At 31.8% G+C, this 16753-nt stretch overlaps 1 protein-coding gene across 1 annotated transcript in view; it reads left to right on the top strand.

Annotated features, from left to right (window-relative positions):
- Positions 1-16753, top strand: part of LOC143046539 (uncharacterized) — a 189104-nt gene that overhangs the window by 100229 nt on the left and 72122 nt on the right. Inside the window, exons 91-106 of the mRNA XM_076219695.1 lie at positions 1592-1732; positions 2039-2227; positions 4645-4776; positions 5625-5801; positions 6486-6614; positions 7151-7336; positions 8293-8499; positions 8977-9162; positions 10602-10730; positions 11530-11715; positions 12768-12890; positions 13416-13607; positions 13922-14050; positions 14886-15068; positions 15429-15560; positions 16195-16380. Coding sequence (XP_076075810.1) covers positions 1592-1732; positions 2039-2227; positions 4645-4776; positions 5625-5801; positions 6486-6614; positions 7151-7336; positions 8293-8499; positions 8977-9162; positions 10602-10730; positions 11530-11715; positions 12768-12890; positions 13416-13607; positions 13922-14050; positions 14886-15068; positions 15429-15560; positions 16195-16380 — 2607 coding nt within the window. The remainder of the gene's footprint in view (positions 1-1591; positions 1733-2038; positions 2228-4644; positions 4777-5624; positions 5802-6485; positions 6615-7150; positions 7337-8292; positions 8500-8976; positions 9163-10601; positions 10731-11529; positions 11716-12767; positions 12891-13415; positions 13608-13921; positions 14051-14885; positions 15069-15428; positions 15561-16194; positions 16381-16753) is intronic.

Raw genomic sequence — 16753 nt, 5'->3', positions numbered from 1 at the left:
ACCATTTTTTCTACAACAAAATGTGAGGCAATCAGGAGATAATAATTTTGCTGCATTGTTGAATAAAGCTCGAGTTGGACTCCTTACAAATGAAAATATTACATTACTTAATTCAAGAGTTGTACATGTACCAGTTAAAGATAGTGATCTTGCTAGTACTATTCATCTATATCCAACTTTGAAACAAGTGAAAAAACATAATGATAAGATTCAGGCCTTGATAACAGAATGTTCTGTAGAGCAAGTTGAAGCTAAACATTGTTTTTCACCTTATGATATGAATCCAAATAATGTTGTTGATGATGAATTCATACCAGAAGATGATCGTAATGCAGGTGGTCTCGCACAAAATTTCAAATTTTCAGTTGGCACAAGAGTAATGTTAATCAGGAATATTTATACTTCAAAAGGACTTGTAAATGGTGCATTAGGCTACATAGTTAAATTTGAAAAATATAATAATGAAATTCTTGAAATTTATGTGAAATTTGACGATAGTAATATAGGCAAATGCTTTCAAAATCCAAAAGTAGATAATTCAATTGCAATTGAACCAATGTCCCAAGAATTTTTTTTACCAAGGGCGTATAATTATAAGACAACAGTTCCCTCTTGTAGCAGCATGGGCATCTACCATTCATAAAGTGCAAGGTGCATCCTTGCAAAGAGCTGCAATTTCTATTGGAAAAGATGTTTTTGAGAAAGGAATGGCATATGTTGCATAAAGTAGAGTAACAAAACTTGAAAATGTTTATTTGATTTCATTTTGTTCACAGAAAGTGCAACCTTCTAAAAAAGTTCTTAATGAATATACAAGGTTAAGATCACTGATAGAGTAACAAGGATGATTGACAGGAAAAATAATACATATGAATACCAGTACATAAAATACATTATTAACTATTCAGTAGTGACTCAAAGATCAAGATACCAAAATTGGATTGAATTATGTTGAGACTTTAGTTTATCAGGTGTATAATTATTAATTGTAAACATTTCTTATGAAATCAAATGCCTTTTAAATTTAAAATCTCAGTTCATAAGTGCCCAGCTTTCTTTTTCTAATTTACTCTCTCAGAAATATGAAAATACATGTCCATTTTGTTCAGACCATTGTACTTGGCAGTAAAAATTACTCCCTTTCAATATTCCTTTGTAGGCCAATTGTAGATAATTAAAAACTTCCAGGAAACAAATTAAATCGATATCAATTTTTAAAAGTCAAAATAAATTAACCACAAAAAAAACAACCTGAGGATTAGACGTATGTTGCAGAGTCAATAAAATTTCCGTTAGTCACTTAGAGTTTGCAGAAATTGGGAATTGCAATAGATCAGCAATTTGTACATGAAACACAAAGTAAAAATTAAGTAAATTCATTCACATGTGCAATAATCTACCCACTATTACATATTTTCAATAATGATGTGACAACAAAACTCATTAATATTGATCAATATCTCATTCACAGTAAATTTGTTCAAATCAAAAGCAAATAAAATCAACTAATGTTGTTGACCGCAGTCAGCAGTTGTGGGTTCATGTATTGCTTTTCTTTTTTTAAAAAAAGCAACTTGTTTATCTTTTCTAGGCTCCATTCAACCAGCTTGACTATTCCCTGTACCCAGACAGTACAAATCAGGCTAGTCTATTCTTTGAAATTGATTCATCAGGTGTAGTGAGGGTCAGGACAGGAGTTAATCTGAACCAGACAGCACAAACACAGTTTGATGTAAGTTGATAAAAACAATGGTTGAGGGGGAGGAGATTTGGCTAGAAGGTAGCTTTCTTCTTTACCATTTATCTGACATGAATCTCAATAATATTTTTTTTTCACAATGCTTTTTTATTTTAAGCAAGATTTTTTTTTAATCCCTATTTTTTCCAAAGTAGGCTTATTGTTAATATTTTATTGAAATAGCCTAACACCAAATGTATGGGCAAATGATCGCAAGGTTAAAAGACATTTAACTTTTCATTATTCTATACAAAGGCTCAAACATGATTTGTTCTTAATTTTGTGAACATTTCTTTTCAGGTGAGAGTAGTTGTAGCTGACAGAGGTACTCCATCCCTGTCTGATGTTGCCCAGGTAACAGTTACAGTAGAACATAACCTGAATCCTCCAGAGTTTGGACATGACAGGGTCTTGACCTATCGCATTGCAGAGACAACAGCTGTTGGTACCAAAATTGTTACACTCAATGCTACTGATGCTGACAAAACTGTAAGTTTCCTCAATATAGAGCCTCATGGGGTTTTAGCCCTTGGTACCAAAATTGTTACACTCAATGCTACTGATGCTGACAAAACTGTAAGTTTCCTCAATATAGAGCCTCATGGGGTTTTCGCCGTTGGTACCAAAATTGTTACACTCAATGCTACTGATGCTGACAAAACTGTAAGTTTCCTCAATATAGAGCCTCATGGAGTTTTCGCCGTTGGTACCAAAATTGTTACACTCAATGCTACTGATGCTGACAAAACTGTAAGTTTCCTCAATATAGAGCCTCATGGGGTTTTAGCCGTTGGTACCAAAATTGTTACACTCAATGCTACTGATGCTGACAAAACTGTAAGTTTCCTCAATATAGAGCCTCATGGGGTTTTAGCTGTTGGTACCAAAATTGTTACACTCAATGCTACTGATGCTGACAAAACTGTAAGTTTCCTCAATATAGAGCCTCATGGGTTTTTAGCCGTTGGTACCAAAATTGTTACACTCAATGCTACTGATGCTGACAAAACTGTAAGTTTCCTCAATATAGAGCCTCATGGGGTTTTAGCCGTTGGTACCAAAATTGTTACACTCAATGCTACTGATGCTGACAAAACTGTAAGTTTCCTCAATATAGAGCCTCATGGGGTTTTAGCTGTTGGTACCAAAATTGTTACACTCAATGCTACTGATGCTGACAAAACTGTAAGTTACCTCAATATAGAGCCTCATGGGGTTTTAGCCGTTGGTACCAAAATTGTTACACTCAATGCTACTGATGCTGACAAAACTGTAAGTTTCCTCAATATAGAGCCTCATGGGGTTTTAGCCGTTGGTACCAAAATTGTTACACTCAATGCTACTGATGCTGACAAAACTGTAAGTTTCCTCAATATAGAGCCTCATGGGGTTTTAGCCGTTGGTACCAAAATTGTTACACTCAATGCTACTGATGCTGACAAAACTGTAAGTTTCCTCAATGTAGAGCCTCATGGGGTTTTAGCCGTTGGTACCAAAATTGTTACACTCAATGCTACTGATGCTGACAAAACTGTAAGTTTCCTCAATATAGAGCCTCATGGGGTTTTAGCCGTTGGTACCAAAATTGTTACACTCAATGCTACTGATGCTGACAAAACTGTAAGTTTCCTCAATGTAGAGCCTCATGGGGTTTTAGCCGTTGGTACCAAAATTGTTACACTCAATGCTACTGATGCTGACAAAACTGTAAGTTTCCTCAATATAGAGCCTCATGGGGTTTTAGCCGTTGGTACCAAAATTGTTACACTCAATGCTACTGATGCTGACAAAACTGTAAGTTTCCTCAATGTAGAGCCTCATGGGGTTTTAGCCGTTGGTACCAAAATTGTTACACTCAATGCTACTGATGCTGACAAAACTGTAAGTTTCCTCAATATAGAGCCTCATGGGGTTTTAGCCGTTGGTACCAAAATTGTTACACTCAATGCTACTGATGCTGACAAAACTGTAAGTTTCCTCAATGTAGAGCCTCATGGGGTTTTAGCCGTTGGTACCAAAATTGTTACACTCAATGCTACTGATGCTGACAAAACTGTAAGTTTCCTCAATATAGAGCCTCATGGGGTTTTAGCCGTTGGTACCAAAATTGTTACACTCAATGCTACTGATGCTGACAAAACTGTAAGTTTCCTCAATATAGAGCCTCATGGGGTTTTAGCCGTTGGTACCAAAATTGTTACACTCAATGCTACTGATGCTGACAAAACTGTAAGTTTCCTCAATATAGAGCCTCATGGGGTTTTTGATTATGTGATTACTTGGCAGTTTTTAAAGTGATTATTGATTACCAGACAAAACATTTCATAATTATTTGATTATTTGATCATCATGAAGAGTATTTTTGATTATTTGATCATCATGAAGAGTATTATTGATTATTTGATCATCATGAAGAGTATTTTTGATTATTTGATCATCTTGTTTAAAAAAAAAAAAATTAATGATTATTTGATTATTTTGTGATTATGTGAATACTTGGACACACCCATGAAGGGCCTTAATATCGATAAAGTTAAAACAGAGTTGTTACTAATTAATATTTTTATTATTATTTTTAAGTAAATGTTTTTTCTTCAAAATTCTGAATGACAGCATTTTAATCTTTAATGAAATTTACATGGTGTGAAAATAATTTTTTATATAAGTTACTACTATAATAACTCTTAAATACTTCTTCAAAATTAATTAAGGGAATTTTTTCATTGACAGACCAAAATATCTTTTTCTTGAAAGTTTAATTCATACAGTGTTTTTTTTTTATTGTAAGACTGCACAAGATAAATTTGAATGAAAATTTTAAAGGGGGATAATTTGTGCAAGAATGTTTACAATTTTCTATGTCTTTAATGGAAGTATTAACAATTCCTATGTACTTACTTTTTCAGCCTCCTAACAATGTAATACAGTTTGTCAGGACAGGTTCTGGTAACTCTAACGAGTATTTCTTCATCAACCCAACATCAGGAGAGATTATCTTGATCAAATCTGTAGCTGACATTACACAGAGTTTGTTTACTGTAAGTTTTTTCAATTTTCTAAAATTTGTTTTACAGTGAGGGGTGATATCTTTTGAAATTGTTTTTTTTTTGTTGAATTTTGGTAGTTTACTTACTAATTATAGATATCCATAGTTAACATTTATGAAGACAAGAAAAGCATTTTTATTTTGTGTATTTTTGAAGAAAAAAAATTCTCTACTATATAACCTTCAGCTAACAACAGTTCTCCGATATTATTTTTTTTGTTTAACATTACATCATGACATAAAGTATCCTATAGCAACATAATGCAAGTATTTTGTACTTCAGGAATTCTAATTTTGTATACTTTGTACTAATTATATATATAATTGATTGATTGTTGGTTGCTTAATATCCTATTTGTACTGAAGACGCTGATCTAATCAGTAAAAATGTTGTTGTCAATTAAGCGTTATTTCAAAGTACTAAATGATCACAAAATACCACCATTCAACCTTTTACAAGTTTCTTATCAATCATCAAGTTTCTGTTTTTCTTCCATTGGTAAATAAAATCATGCCATGTATATGTATTAAAGTAGAATTTATATGTGTAATGTTTTTATTTGAGGCTCATATGGTTTAAAAGATAAACTACAATCAAACTTGTTTATAAAGGTCGCCCTTGAGATCATAGAATACCAACCTTGACCTAAATATGACCTTTAAACTGAGGTTCAAAATACATAAGTAAAACTACAGCATAAAAAAAGAGGAGCAGGGGAGTTTTCCTTACAAGTCAGGTTTGCTTAATATAGGTGACCTTCATAACAGGTTCGACTATCCATTAATGCAGTTTGTTATATTTTGAAAACAGGTCATAAACTTTTATTTTGAATTTTGTAGCTAACAGTAGATGCAAGAGATCAGGGTTTACCACAGAAAGTAGTAGATGTAACAATCACAGTTAATGTGGATCGTACAACTGGTGCCCTAGTTTTTACAGCCCCATCATACAATGCTACAATCAACGAGAATGATGCAGTAGGAAATCTGGTCTGGACAGTCAAAGCTAACCCTGACGTAAGTCTTCCACAGGAGGATTATTTTACATTTATTTATTTTTTTTCAATTTTTAAGAAAATTAATAAGTTTTTCATCATTTGGTAAAGATGATTTGCATATGAAATACTTTGTAATTTAGTCTACAAAAGCAATCTTTGAATATATGTTTATTGGTATGAAACCATCTTTAATTGGCTTACCATAAAAAGTATGGAAAGCCACTGGAGCCAATCATTTAAGTGAACCTAGGTTAAATGTATCTATGTTAATTTAATTAACTCATTATGCTATAATGATATAACGTAATTGATGTTTCATGGGAAAGTAGTGAGGAACAGATATTCAATGGTCAATGGAGTATGCCTTTACTATAAATTTTGTACAAAAAGCCTTTACTATAGAATTGTGTACAAATTGCCTTTACTATAAACGTATCAACTGGGACAAAATTTTAAGCAAACTATGGTTTACAATAAGATACAGTTTTGATATGTAAAAATTTAATGTGTTATTCTTAGTGAAAATTGAGAAGTAATGTCAAATGTACTAAAAATAATCAGTGAATCATTTAGGCAAAATATTTCATCAAAAAATGATTTGAAGTGTACAATTTTTGTTAAAAATTGCATTGAACTATGAAAAAGAATATTGTGTTAGCTTTATCATGAAAATTAATTTAAAGTTGAATAATTCTATTTATAGCCTGGTATAACATATGCAGTAACTGGATTAAGTTCGGCACCAGAGTATTTTAGTGTTGGTACTACCAGTGGAGCAGTCACAATAAAGAAAGATTTAAGACAGGATCCAGCTGGACTAGCATCTTATCTGGTAAGTTAATGAAATGGTTACCATGGAGTTTTAATCGCTATTTTGTCAAATTTTCTATTTCTTTTTCTGCATTCTAATTTTTTTATATCAAGCTTTTGGAGTGATATGGGTTTGTTTTTTTGCAGTGGTGTAGAAAGAGAATTTATGATGTAACCATTGAGAATTTTATAGCCATTTTGTAAATTTTCTTTTATCTTTCTGGTTGCTAATTTTCCATCTCGCACTGATATTTTTTTTTTCAGTCAAGTAGAAATTGAACTCAATATGTTATAATGATCTGACGTAATTAACATTGTATGGAAAAGTAGCTAGGAACAGGTATTCAATAGTCAATCGAGGATGCCTTTACTATAAATTTGCAAAAACTATAAACTGGTGTATAAATAGCCTTTACTATAAACCTCTGTACACATAGCCTTCACTATAAACTTTTCAACTTGGACAAACTTTCAAGCAAACTATGTTTATAATAAGTGCCCAGTAATCACATACAAAACTTGCTATTTATCTAAATCTCTTGTAAATTTTTATTTTAGCTTCAAGTTGTAGCTACTAAGACCGATGTTAGTGTACAGAAAGCTACAGCTACTGTCAGTATATCTGTAAACAGGAATCTAGCAGATCCCGTCTTCCTACCAAGTAGTTTTTATACAAAGAGCATTGAGGAAACCATAGCAGTGGGAGGAGAAGTTATCAAAGTAGCAGCAACAGACGGAGATCAGGTATGTAACTTAATGTTCTGGTTCTATTTTTCATACATATGTCATTGTTTTTGAAAGCTCATCTTAAAAATAAGATCATATTATTGTTTAAAAGATCGGCATAAGATATTAAACAAAGGAGTAAGTTCGGTAAGGGCCATATTTGGCCCCAATTATAAAGTTCATAGTTACAAGACAATAAATGTTTTAAGTTGCCTTAAAGATATGTGAGAAAGTTTAACAGAACTGTTTTTGTCAAAATTTTATTCTAACACGTTGATTTTTACATCCCAAATAGGTCAAAATAAAGGGTTTTGGTGAAATTTGACAAAAACAGCTAGATTTCAACCAATTTAAGGACCAGGAAAGATAGAGCGCAGGCGTAGACAAACTTAATATTCAAATAAAACATGTGAAATGTCTTCACAAACATTATATTAAAAGATCATTGTTGTCGACGTATGTGCTCTATGTTTCCTGTCTAATAATCTATGGGAAATTTACCCATTTTCATTGATTTTGTCGTGAAAAATCAATATGAGTACAACTTGTGACGTCATAATGAAACGCAAAAACGTAAAATTTTCAACAAAATGGCTTATTTCCTATCTAGTCACTGTTTAAGCTTTAATTTATTGTGATATTGGTCAATAAATCCGAATTTGAAATTGACGCTAAAAATGGGGGCCATTTTAGGACCTTACCGAACCTACTCCTTTGCAAAATAAAGCAGTTATGCAAATTACTTGTTCATTAGAATTTATATAAGACTTGATGCAGTTATATAAGTATGTAAAAGCAATAGCTCATTTATTTTGAACGAAAAGCCTGAACCCTCTCCCTAGAAATAAAGATAGATGGAAAGAAAAACATCAACAGTACTAATACTATAGATGGATATAATATTTGTTTACATATCAACCAGCTTTGAATGTGTTGTATATTCCATGTTTAATTAATTTCATTTCATGTTGCAGGATACCGTGATGTACACAATGGAAGATAAATCACCACACAAAGATCTATTCTTTGTAAACTCTCAGACTGGTTCCATTACTCTTATAGCTCCCTTGCTCAACACAGGTGTCAACAATTATACAGTAAGTACCAGTTCAGATTACTCGCAGACTGGTTCCATTACACTTATAGCCCCCTTACTCAACACCGGTGTCAACAATTATACAGTAAGTACCAGTTCAGATTTGAAAAATAATATCAAACTCTAAACTTAAGCTATAGATATTATTATTTTTCTCCAGATGTATGATGGGTTTGTTTCTCAGTGGGGAAGTATGCAGATTTTTTTTACACTAATATTAAGGTGGTACCCAACACTTTCACTAAAATTAATTTGGCTCGTTTAATTTTCATAAAATTTTGTCAAAGTATTTACTTTGACCCTCTTACAAAAATATAAAAATTTCAAAAATTTTGAACCAACTGTTTTATCAGAAAAATTACACTGGTTATATAGCAGTTTGACAAACACCAATTTTGATCATTGAGAAGCTTAATATCCCTTTAACAACACAATGTTATTAAAACATTTAGCTGATTTTACAGAGTTATCTCCCTGTAGTGTTAGGTACCACCTTAAGTAATCACAATATCAAAAAACCAATAAGCAGGCTCTTTTATGAGTATTTGATTTATATTTTCAGTTCAATGTCATAGCTAGTGACCAACGTGCTTCACCTAGAACAGCTACAGCGAGAGTTCATCTAACTATCCTTAGAGATATATACACACCACAGTTCACATTTAATCCATACAATACTGATGTCACAGAAAATACTGTTGCTGGTACCAACTTCATCACCGTTACAGCTACAGACCAAGATTTACGTGTAAGTTGATATGATATGGGCATTCTTAAAATAGAAACAAGAAAAAGGATTCTGGTTTTTCCTCTCTGTTTTCTCAAAAAAATACTAAATTTTGATTAGGGATATCTTAATTTGAAATTAGGTGCCAAAAGTTTCTTTCATGTAGTTTATACAAATTTCAAATTCCATAGATTTAATCTGTAAAGTGCTTATTAATTTTTTTTCTATGAACTGTACAGAGTTACTTCGAATTATCAAAAATAAGAAACTTACTTTTAAAAACCGAATTCATCTACAGTTAACTCTCGTTGTCTCGAACTCGGTTGACTCGAAATTTCGGATGAGTCGAAGTTTTCACGTGGTCCCGAACTTTATTCCATACAAAAGTATGTAATTCGACTCCTGATGAGTCGAAATTGGATGAGTCGAAATTTCGGTTGAGTCGAACTAAATTTACGGTCCCAAGGTTAACAAAAGCATTCAAAAATCATTTTTTATCTCGAACTAATACACATATGTCAAAACATGACCTCCGGGATTTAAATGGATTGAAGAGTTAATCTGACAATACACGTGTAATTAAATTTCCGGTCACTGACCACTGTATTGATTAATGACATGCTATTTCCATGAGTGTTTTCCTAAGATTATCTTTTGTAGAATTTTTATAAATAATTAGTGATAAATTGTTAATGTTCATGAAAAAGTATTTTAATTGTTTACAAAACAATTAATTTGTGATTTACACTAATAAGCTTGGGTGTGTATAAAGTGAGGATTATGGCTTCCGTTGATGATCACCTAAAAACTACTCAAACGGCGTCTTTAATCTTATTATATGTTCTTTTGAAAACAAAGAGTGAGATAAAACAAAATGAATAGAAATCAAAATTTTCTTAAATCTCTTGTATCCGAGATTAAACAATTTTGTCAGCTATTAGCGACCTGAATTACGAAACTGTCGATTGGAAATTACTCTCTTGGAAAAGCCATAGGATTTTTTTTTTTAATTGAAACAATTGAATAAGTAAAAATAACAGTCATTATAATAATAAAAGACTGTGACATACAAATACATCGATCTGATACTAGAATATCGATCCCCTTGTCATATTCACCCGGATTTATTTTAGCTTTACCAAGCTAAGCAAGAGTTGTGTCCCTTAGATTGTCGAACTTCCGGTGTTCGTTTGAGTCGAACTACGTGTATCTCGAAATATTTCTCTGGTCCGGCTGACTTCGACATAACGAGAGTCGACTGTATTTTATAAAAATTGTAGAAAGTTTCATTTTATGCCATGCAATGTGCCATTGATTATATTCATGATATAGATAAAGTTTCATTTTATGCCTTACAGGGTGCCATTGTTTATGATATAGATAAAGTTTCATTTTATGCCATGCAATGTGCCATTGATTATATTCATGATATAGATAAAGTTTCATTTTATGCCTTACAGGGTGCCATTGTGTATGATGTGATAGGTAAAGGATCTGCACCCGCCTTCTTTGATGTTGACCCTGCACAAGGAACCGTCTCTGTGATCAACCAGGCCTTGATGAAAGCTGACAATACACCAGTATATGAGGTATTGTTGTTTTGCCTGTGAATTATGGTTTTACCATTCTAAACTATCTCTTCTTGTTTTATTTATCTGTTTTATGTGATTTTTGCTCATACTATGTTAAGATAATGGTTTGAAATTTGGAGCACAGTCCCTGAAGGTCAAGACACTTCAGGTTTCCAGTATGTATTTCATGAAAGCTGTTAAATGAAGGTCAAGAAATTTCAGGTTTCCAGGATAAAGGTCTGCTGTTAATTTTGCTATTTTGTTTTGTATTTACCAGTATTCCTTGGACCTTTGTGATGTGCTATGGCAACAAACATTTTGATATCAGGATTACTGTGGATTCATTTCTTTTCATGGGTATCAATTTTCATGTATTGCTGAAAACTTACATTTATCTTGATATTTGATTTCGTGGTTTTGGCAATCTCTGTATTAAAAAACCTTTTGAAAATATGTTATTCGTTGAACATTTGAATTCGTGGTTAACCTGTATTCATAAAACCCACGAAAATTGGTAACCAACGAATAATAATGAATCCACAGTAGCTAAAATTATTTGTAAACTTGGTCAGAAGATTTTGAAAGTACATTAGTTTCATAAAAAGCCTGAGAAATTAGAATAGACCAGATTTCCACACAACTCTTTACTTTTTTTCCAAATTTCAAGATTTGAATTTTTTGGAATATTTCAGTAAGTTCACTTCATGGCATTAAAAAATAATGCAAGCTAAACATTTAATCGTATATCATTGCGATTATCATATCTTCTTGAAATTAAGCCCTATATTGATATTTTTTATCTTCTTGAATATTTTAGTTAGAATTGGTAGCCTACGATTCTGTGTACCCCAACAACCGTGGAAATTCTACTGTTCGGATTACAATGCAGAGAAACTTGGGTCGACCAGCATTTGTAGGAGGACCATACTCGGCCACAATCAATGACTTGTATACTCTAGGCCAGTTTGTTCTTCAAGTGAATGCCAATGATACTATAGACAATGTAAGTACTTTAAATTAAGAAATTATTGCATGCATTCATTATTGCGATTTTGTCATTTTATACTAAAATGTGATTTTATTTTTTGCGATATTGAGAAAAATCCTGTTAATTCATATAAATCAATTTCAAAATGCGAGTTTAGATTATTGTGATAATAACCCTGTCGCATTTTTCGCAATAATGAAAACATCGCAATAATTTTTGAATTGACAGTAAATAAAAACTGATTTTTTAACTCCTCTAAAAAAGTGAAAACAACTCGTTATAATTTCATGTGTCTGAAGCGCTTTTCTTGATTTACCTTCATCAGGAACTCTCAAAGCCGAATATTTGAAAGCCAAGAATTTAACATGACTGAAAACGTTGAAAAGCTATAAAGGTTAATATTTCATGGTTTACAGTACATAAACTTTTCATGCAGGGTTTAATTTCACTACATTTAGTACCAATATTAATGATTTGTAAAAAAAACCATTTGTCATTTGCATATAGGGATTTTATGTTGTGTATTAGTAATATACTATATCCACATACTTGACCATTACTATGAAATTAGAATGACCAGGAAAGAAAATGCTAGTTTATGTTTTTTTAATTGATTTAGGGAGCTACCATTTGATTTTTATGGGGGGGGGGGGGGGCTAGGATGAAATTTGAAAAAAAATAGGCAGGACAGGAGTTTGAGTAAAAAAAAAAAGCAGGATGAGACACTTGCAAAAAAAAAAGTCAGGACGACAATTTAGGTAAAAAAAAGTCAGGATAAACTTTAAAAAAAAAGGCAGGACCGAACAGAGTGAAAAATAAAAAGGCAGGACAGAGATTACAGCTAAAAAAAAATGCAGGACAAAATTTTTCATCCTAGCCCCCCCCCATAAAAATCAAATGGTAGCTTCCTTACTTCTGTGCCACAGAAGGGGTATGGGGTAAATAAATGTTCATGAGGTGACACAACAATACAAGCAAATCACCATAAATAGATCACTTTACTCTACTTTTTGTCATTTTCTTAACAAAATTTAATTGTTCTATGATATCTTTTTTTGTAATTACAGGATCCAGTTACATATGAAATAATGGGAACTGCTCAGGCCCTAGAATATTATTACATAGAACCAACAACAGGAAGAATTACACTGAAGAAACTTCTGACAGAAGGCACACAGTCAGAAGATAGGGTAACTAGACATATTTACACTTGTAGGAAAATTTGTACACCATTATGTAAAATCAAACAAAATAAAAAAAATTTTGCATCACAATTAAAAAGTGATTGTTGCTTGAAGTCAGAGAGTTAATCAGAGCAGATCTAAATTCATTCCGAAACAAAATTCAGCTAAATACCAAAAAACGTAAATACATTTATTGAAGATAGAATTAAAACAATGCACCTTAATAGGGGAAAATTAAATAGACAGACATATAGACAAAATTTTGTCATGTGACTTACGTCATCAACATTTTTTTGTGATTTACTCCCTTCAAAATGGAATTTAGAATTAAATTATAAGGAATGACTGTAATATTTTTTCTGTCTATTCGAAATAACATCATAAATGTGGTGCACACTTTAAAATATCCTGCTACGCTGTAGACAGAAAAAATATTACAGTCATTCCTTAAATAAGCTACTACTGAAGTAATAGAGATAATTTCAAGAAATGATTGAATTCTAATAACCTTCCTGCTTTATTATTTTTCAGATTACAATAAGAGCTTGTGATACCAGAACACCAATACAATGTATCAGTATTGTTGCTACTATTACAATCGTTAGAAACCAACAGACGCCGACATTTACTAACCTTCCTGCTGGAGTAAATCTAGAACAAGGACATGATGTAGGGAGTCTTGCTTTTACTGCTTCTGCAAGAGATAATGACCTTAGAGCACCTGTAAGCTTATATAATAGATATATATTGTTTCGATGTGCCAGTGTAATATTTCTCCACTAAACTAGTTTCAGTTCCATTTAAAAATGTTTTATATTAAATTCAGGTTTTTTATGGGGAAATACACAAGACATATTTTTTATTTTTTCATTTAAAAACATTGATTGAAATTTGATTAATAAGAAATGAAGGTATGTCTTAAGTAAACTTTTACAAAATTAAATGATTTTTTCTATTTATAATTAGTAAATTTGTAATTGGTATGTGTGCAAAAAGACATTTTACTGTTTAAAATCTTAAAAATTAATGTTTTTTAGGGAATGTTGCAATTTGAAAAAATTGGCATGTATCCTGCTCCATCGTTCTTTGATGTAAACATGACAACTGGAATAGTGACAGCATCAAGACCTTTAACAGAGGATGCTTTACAGACTAATCCATACAGGGTAAGTACATACTGTGGATTCATTATTATTTATGGGATACCAATTTTTTGGGGGTAACGGTGAACCCTGTATTGGAGTTTTCCAGGTTTAAGAAAGTACAAATTTATAAGCTAGTATGTAGGCTTGAAGTCAAAACTGTGAAATCAAATATCTATGAAAATACAAGTTCTTTAATTCACAAAAATTGATACCGATAAAGATAAATTAATTCACAGAACTCAAGTTTTCTTTTAATTTATAGAAAGGAACATGGAAGTTGAGTGTTATATTAGCTTATTAACATTTTCCTGGTGATAGAGTGTGAATTTGGTATCTTACATGCACAATAGCTTTATCCCATCCTTAGTATTTTAAGAAAGGGCTAAAAGTAATTTTAAAAGTACATGTTAAGCAGCACAAACTAATCCATGCAATGACAGAAAATGGAGAACAACCACACAGCTAAAGCCACAGTCCTAATGTAAAACAAATTCAGAATTTTTATTCCCTTAATAATAACAATATTTGCCGGCAGGAAATGTTATACAGTAAATTCAGAAATTATTGTGATGAATTTAATATTGTGAAAATGCGGCAGGGTGATAATCACAATAATTTAAACTCGCATTTTGACATTTTTTTCTATGAATAAAACAAGATTTTTCTGAATATTGCAAAAATTAAAATCGCATTTTAGTCTTAAATGACAAAATTGCAATAATAAATGCACGCAATACTTTCTGAATTTACAGTATCTGAATCTAGATGCCTTTAAAAATACCAAGATTATTTTGTTTTGCAAAATTGAATAGATAAACGCCAGCATGTAACAATAATTTGTTGTATTTTTTGACAGCTTGAACTAGTTGTTTATGATAGTATGTATCCAACCGACAGAGCCACTGGTACAGTCACTTTTACCGTAAACCGTAATCCAAGTACGCCAGCTTGTGATCTTGCGACTTTCCAGTCTACTCCACCAGAAAACACTGCACTAGGAGAGCTCGTAATTGATGTAAATGCGACTGATGCTGATGGGGTGAGTTAAATCGGAAACAATTTTTATGGATGGTCAATGCCTGAATTTCAAAACAACATTTTCTGTACATCAAAATAATCTGAAAAATAAAGCCAGGTGTATTTCTTGTTTTTGAAATACATGCATTTTAAAATCCACTTTTGGTGGGAAAAGATTGTCTGCATTTTTCATACAAAATGTTAGGAAAGAAAAGCATTTTACTGTTTAAAATTTGAACCAAAAATAAGAAGAAAATGAAAATATGTTGTCAGAAGTGTGGCTCTCTGAAATATTCCTAATTAAATTTTATAAACTTCTCTTCCAATTGTAGTCTCTAAATGTACGTGAATAATTTCAGAAATGTATTTTTTTTACTTGCAGGATAAACTGACCTATAGCTTTGATGCAGCTACAACTGATGCTACAGAAAGGAACTTCTTATATATCAACCCAGAAAATGGTGTCATCACTCTGAAAAGATTGTTTACAACTACAACTCAAAATAGCTTTGTGGTAAGTGTATATGCAGCTTAATATTTAGAATAGAGAAGAAAGGGTAATGGTTATCCATACATGACACTAAATCAGTATATATAGGCAGAAAAAAAAACACAAAAGCAAAGGAACAGATATGTTATTGCTGTTCTTCATCTCAAAGTCACAGTGACCCTACAACATGGAGAAAAACTCTCACCTTACTTTTAGCACTGGTTTAAGCCTTATTTTTTGTTAAGTGACAATCACACCTCATCTGTGAATTGAAGAACAAAGCCAAGGAGTAATATCAATATCTGTAAAATAAATCTTGCAAAGAAATTGCACATTTTACTGTGATAAGCACATTGAAGATGGCCAAAACAATACAAACATTAAGACAACCTCTTAGCACATTTAGATATTTGTTAATATAAGTTATTAAATGATGGATATTCATTCCAATATATCAAAATTTTTAAAAGAATATAGCCGATAGTTTTTATTTTTTTTTTATTCTGCTTTTGCAGCCTTAAAAGATCAAACTTAATCTGTTCCAAATTTTGTTTGCCAAATACCCTTCCTCTTGAAAAGAAAGAGTTTGAAAAAATCAATTATTAAAGTAAAATACATTGTAACATTGACATGAAGTTTTTATCAATTTTTATTTCAGTTTAATGTAATTGCAACAGACACAGGAGGAAGTACGGCTTCATGTGGTGTCAACATCAATGTTATACGTGATGCTGCACCAACCTTCACCCAAACATCATACTATCGACAGATTGATGAAACGTCAGCAGTCAACAAACAAAATCCACCTCTCCTTGTGGTGACAGCTACTGATAGTGATAGAAAGGTTTGTGTTCTATATTTATAACTGAAAGTTGGTTGACTTTGATTAATTTTGTTAAAATCTAGTACTTAATAGGGAAACTGAACATTTTGGTTAAAATGCTTACTGATTTTGATATTCTAGAGCATGCAGAGATTATTCAGAGTTTAAAGAATGACTGAAATATCTTACTTTAAAATAAGTCAATAAAAGGTTATACAGATAATAAGTTGTTAGATATCCATTCTTATTTGAAAATATTTATTGTCCTCAACACTAAAGACAAGAAATGCATTCTATATGATACAGTTAAACAACTCATATTTGGGATTTTTTGGCATTGTCTGATGAGTTTGCACAAAGTCCCTTGCAACTTTTTGTTTTATCTATTTTTTAA

This window comes from Mytilus galloprovincialis, chromosome 9, assembly GCF_965363235.1.
Source record: "Mytilus galloprovincialis chromosome 9, xbMytGall1.hap1.1, whole genome shotgun sequence".
NCBI lineage: Eukaryota > Metazoa > Mollusca > Bivalvia > Mytilida > Mytilidae > Mytilus > Mytilus galloprovincialis.
Note: the sequence above shows the minus strand (reverse complement) of the source record. Positions and strands in the feature narration are given on the sequence as shown.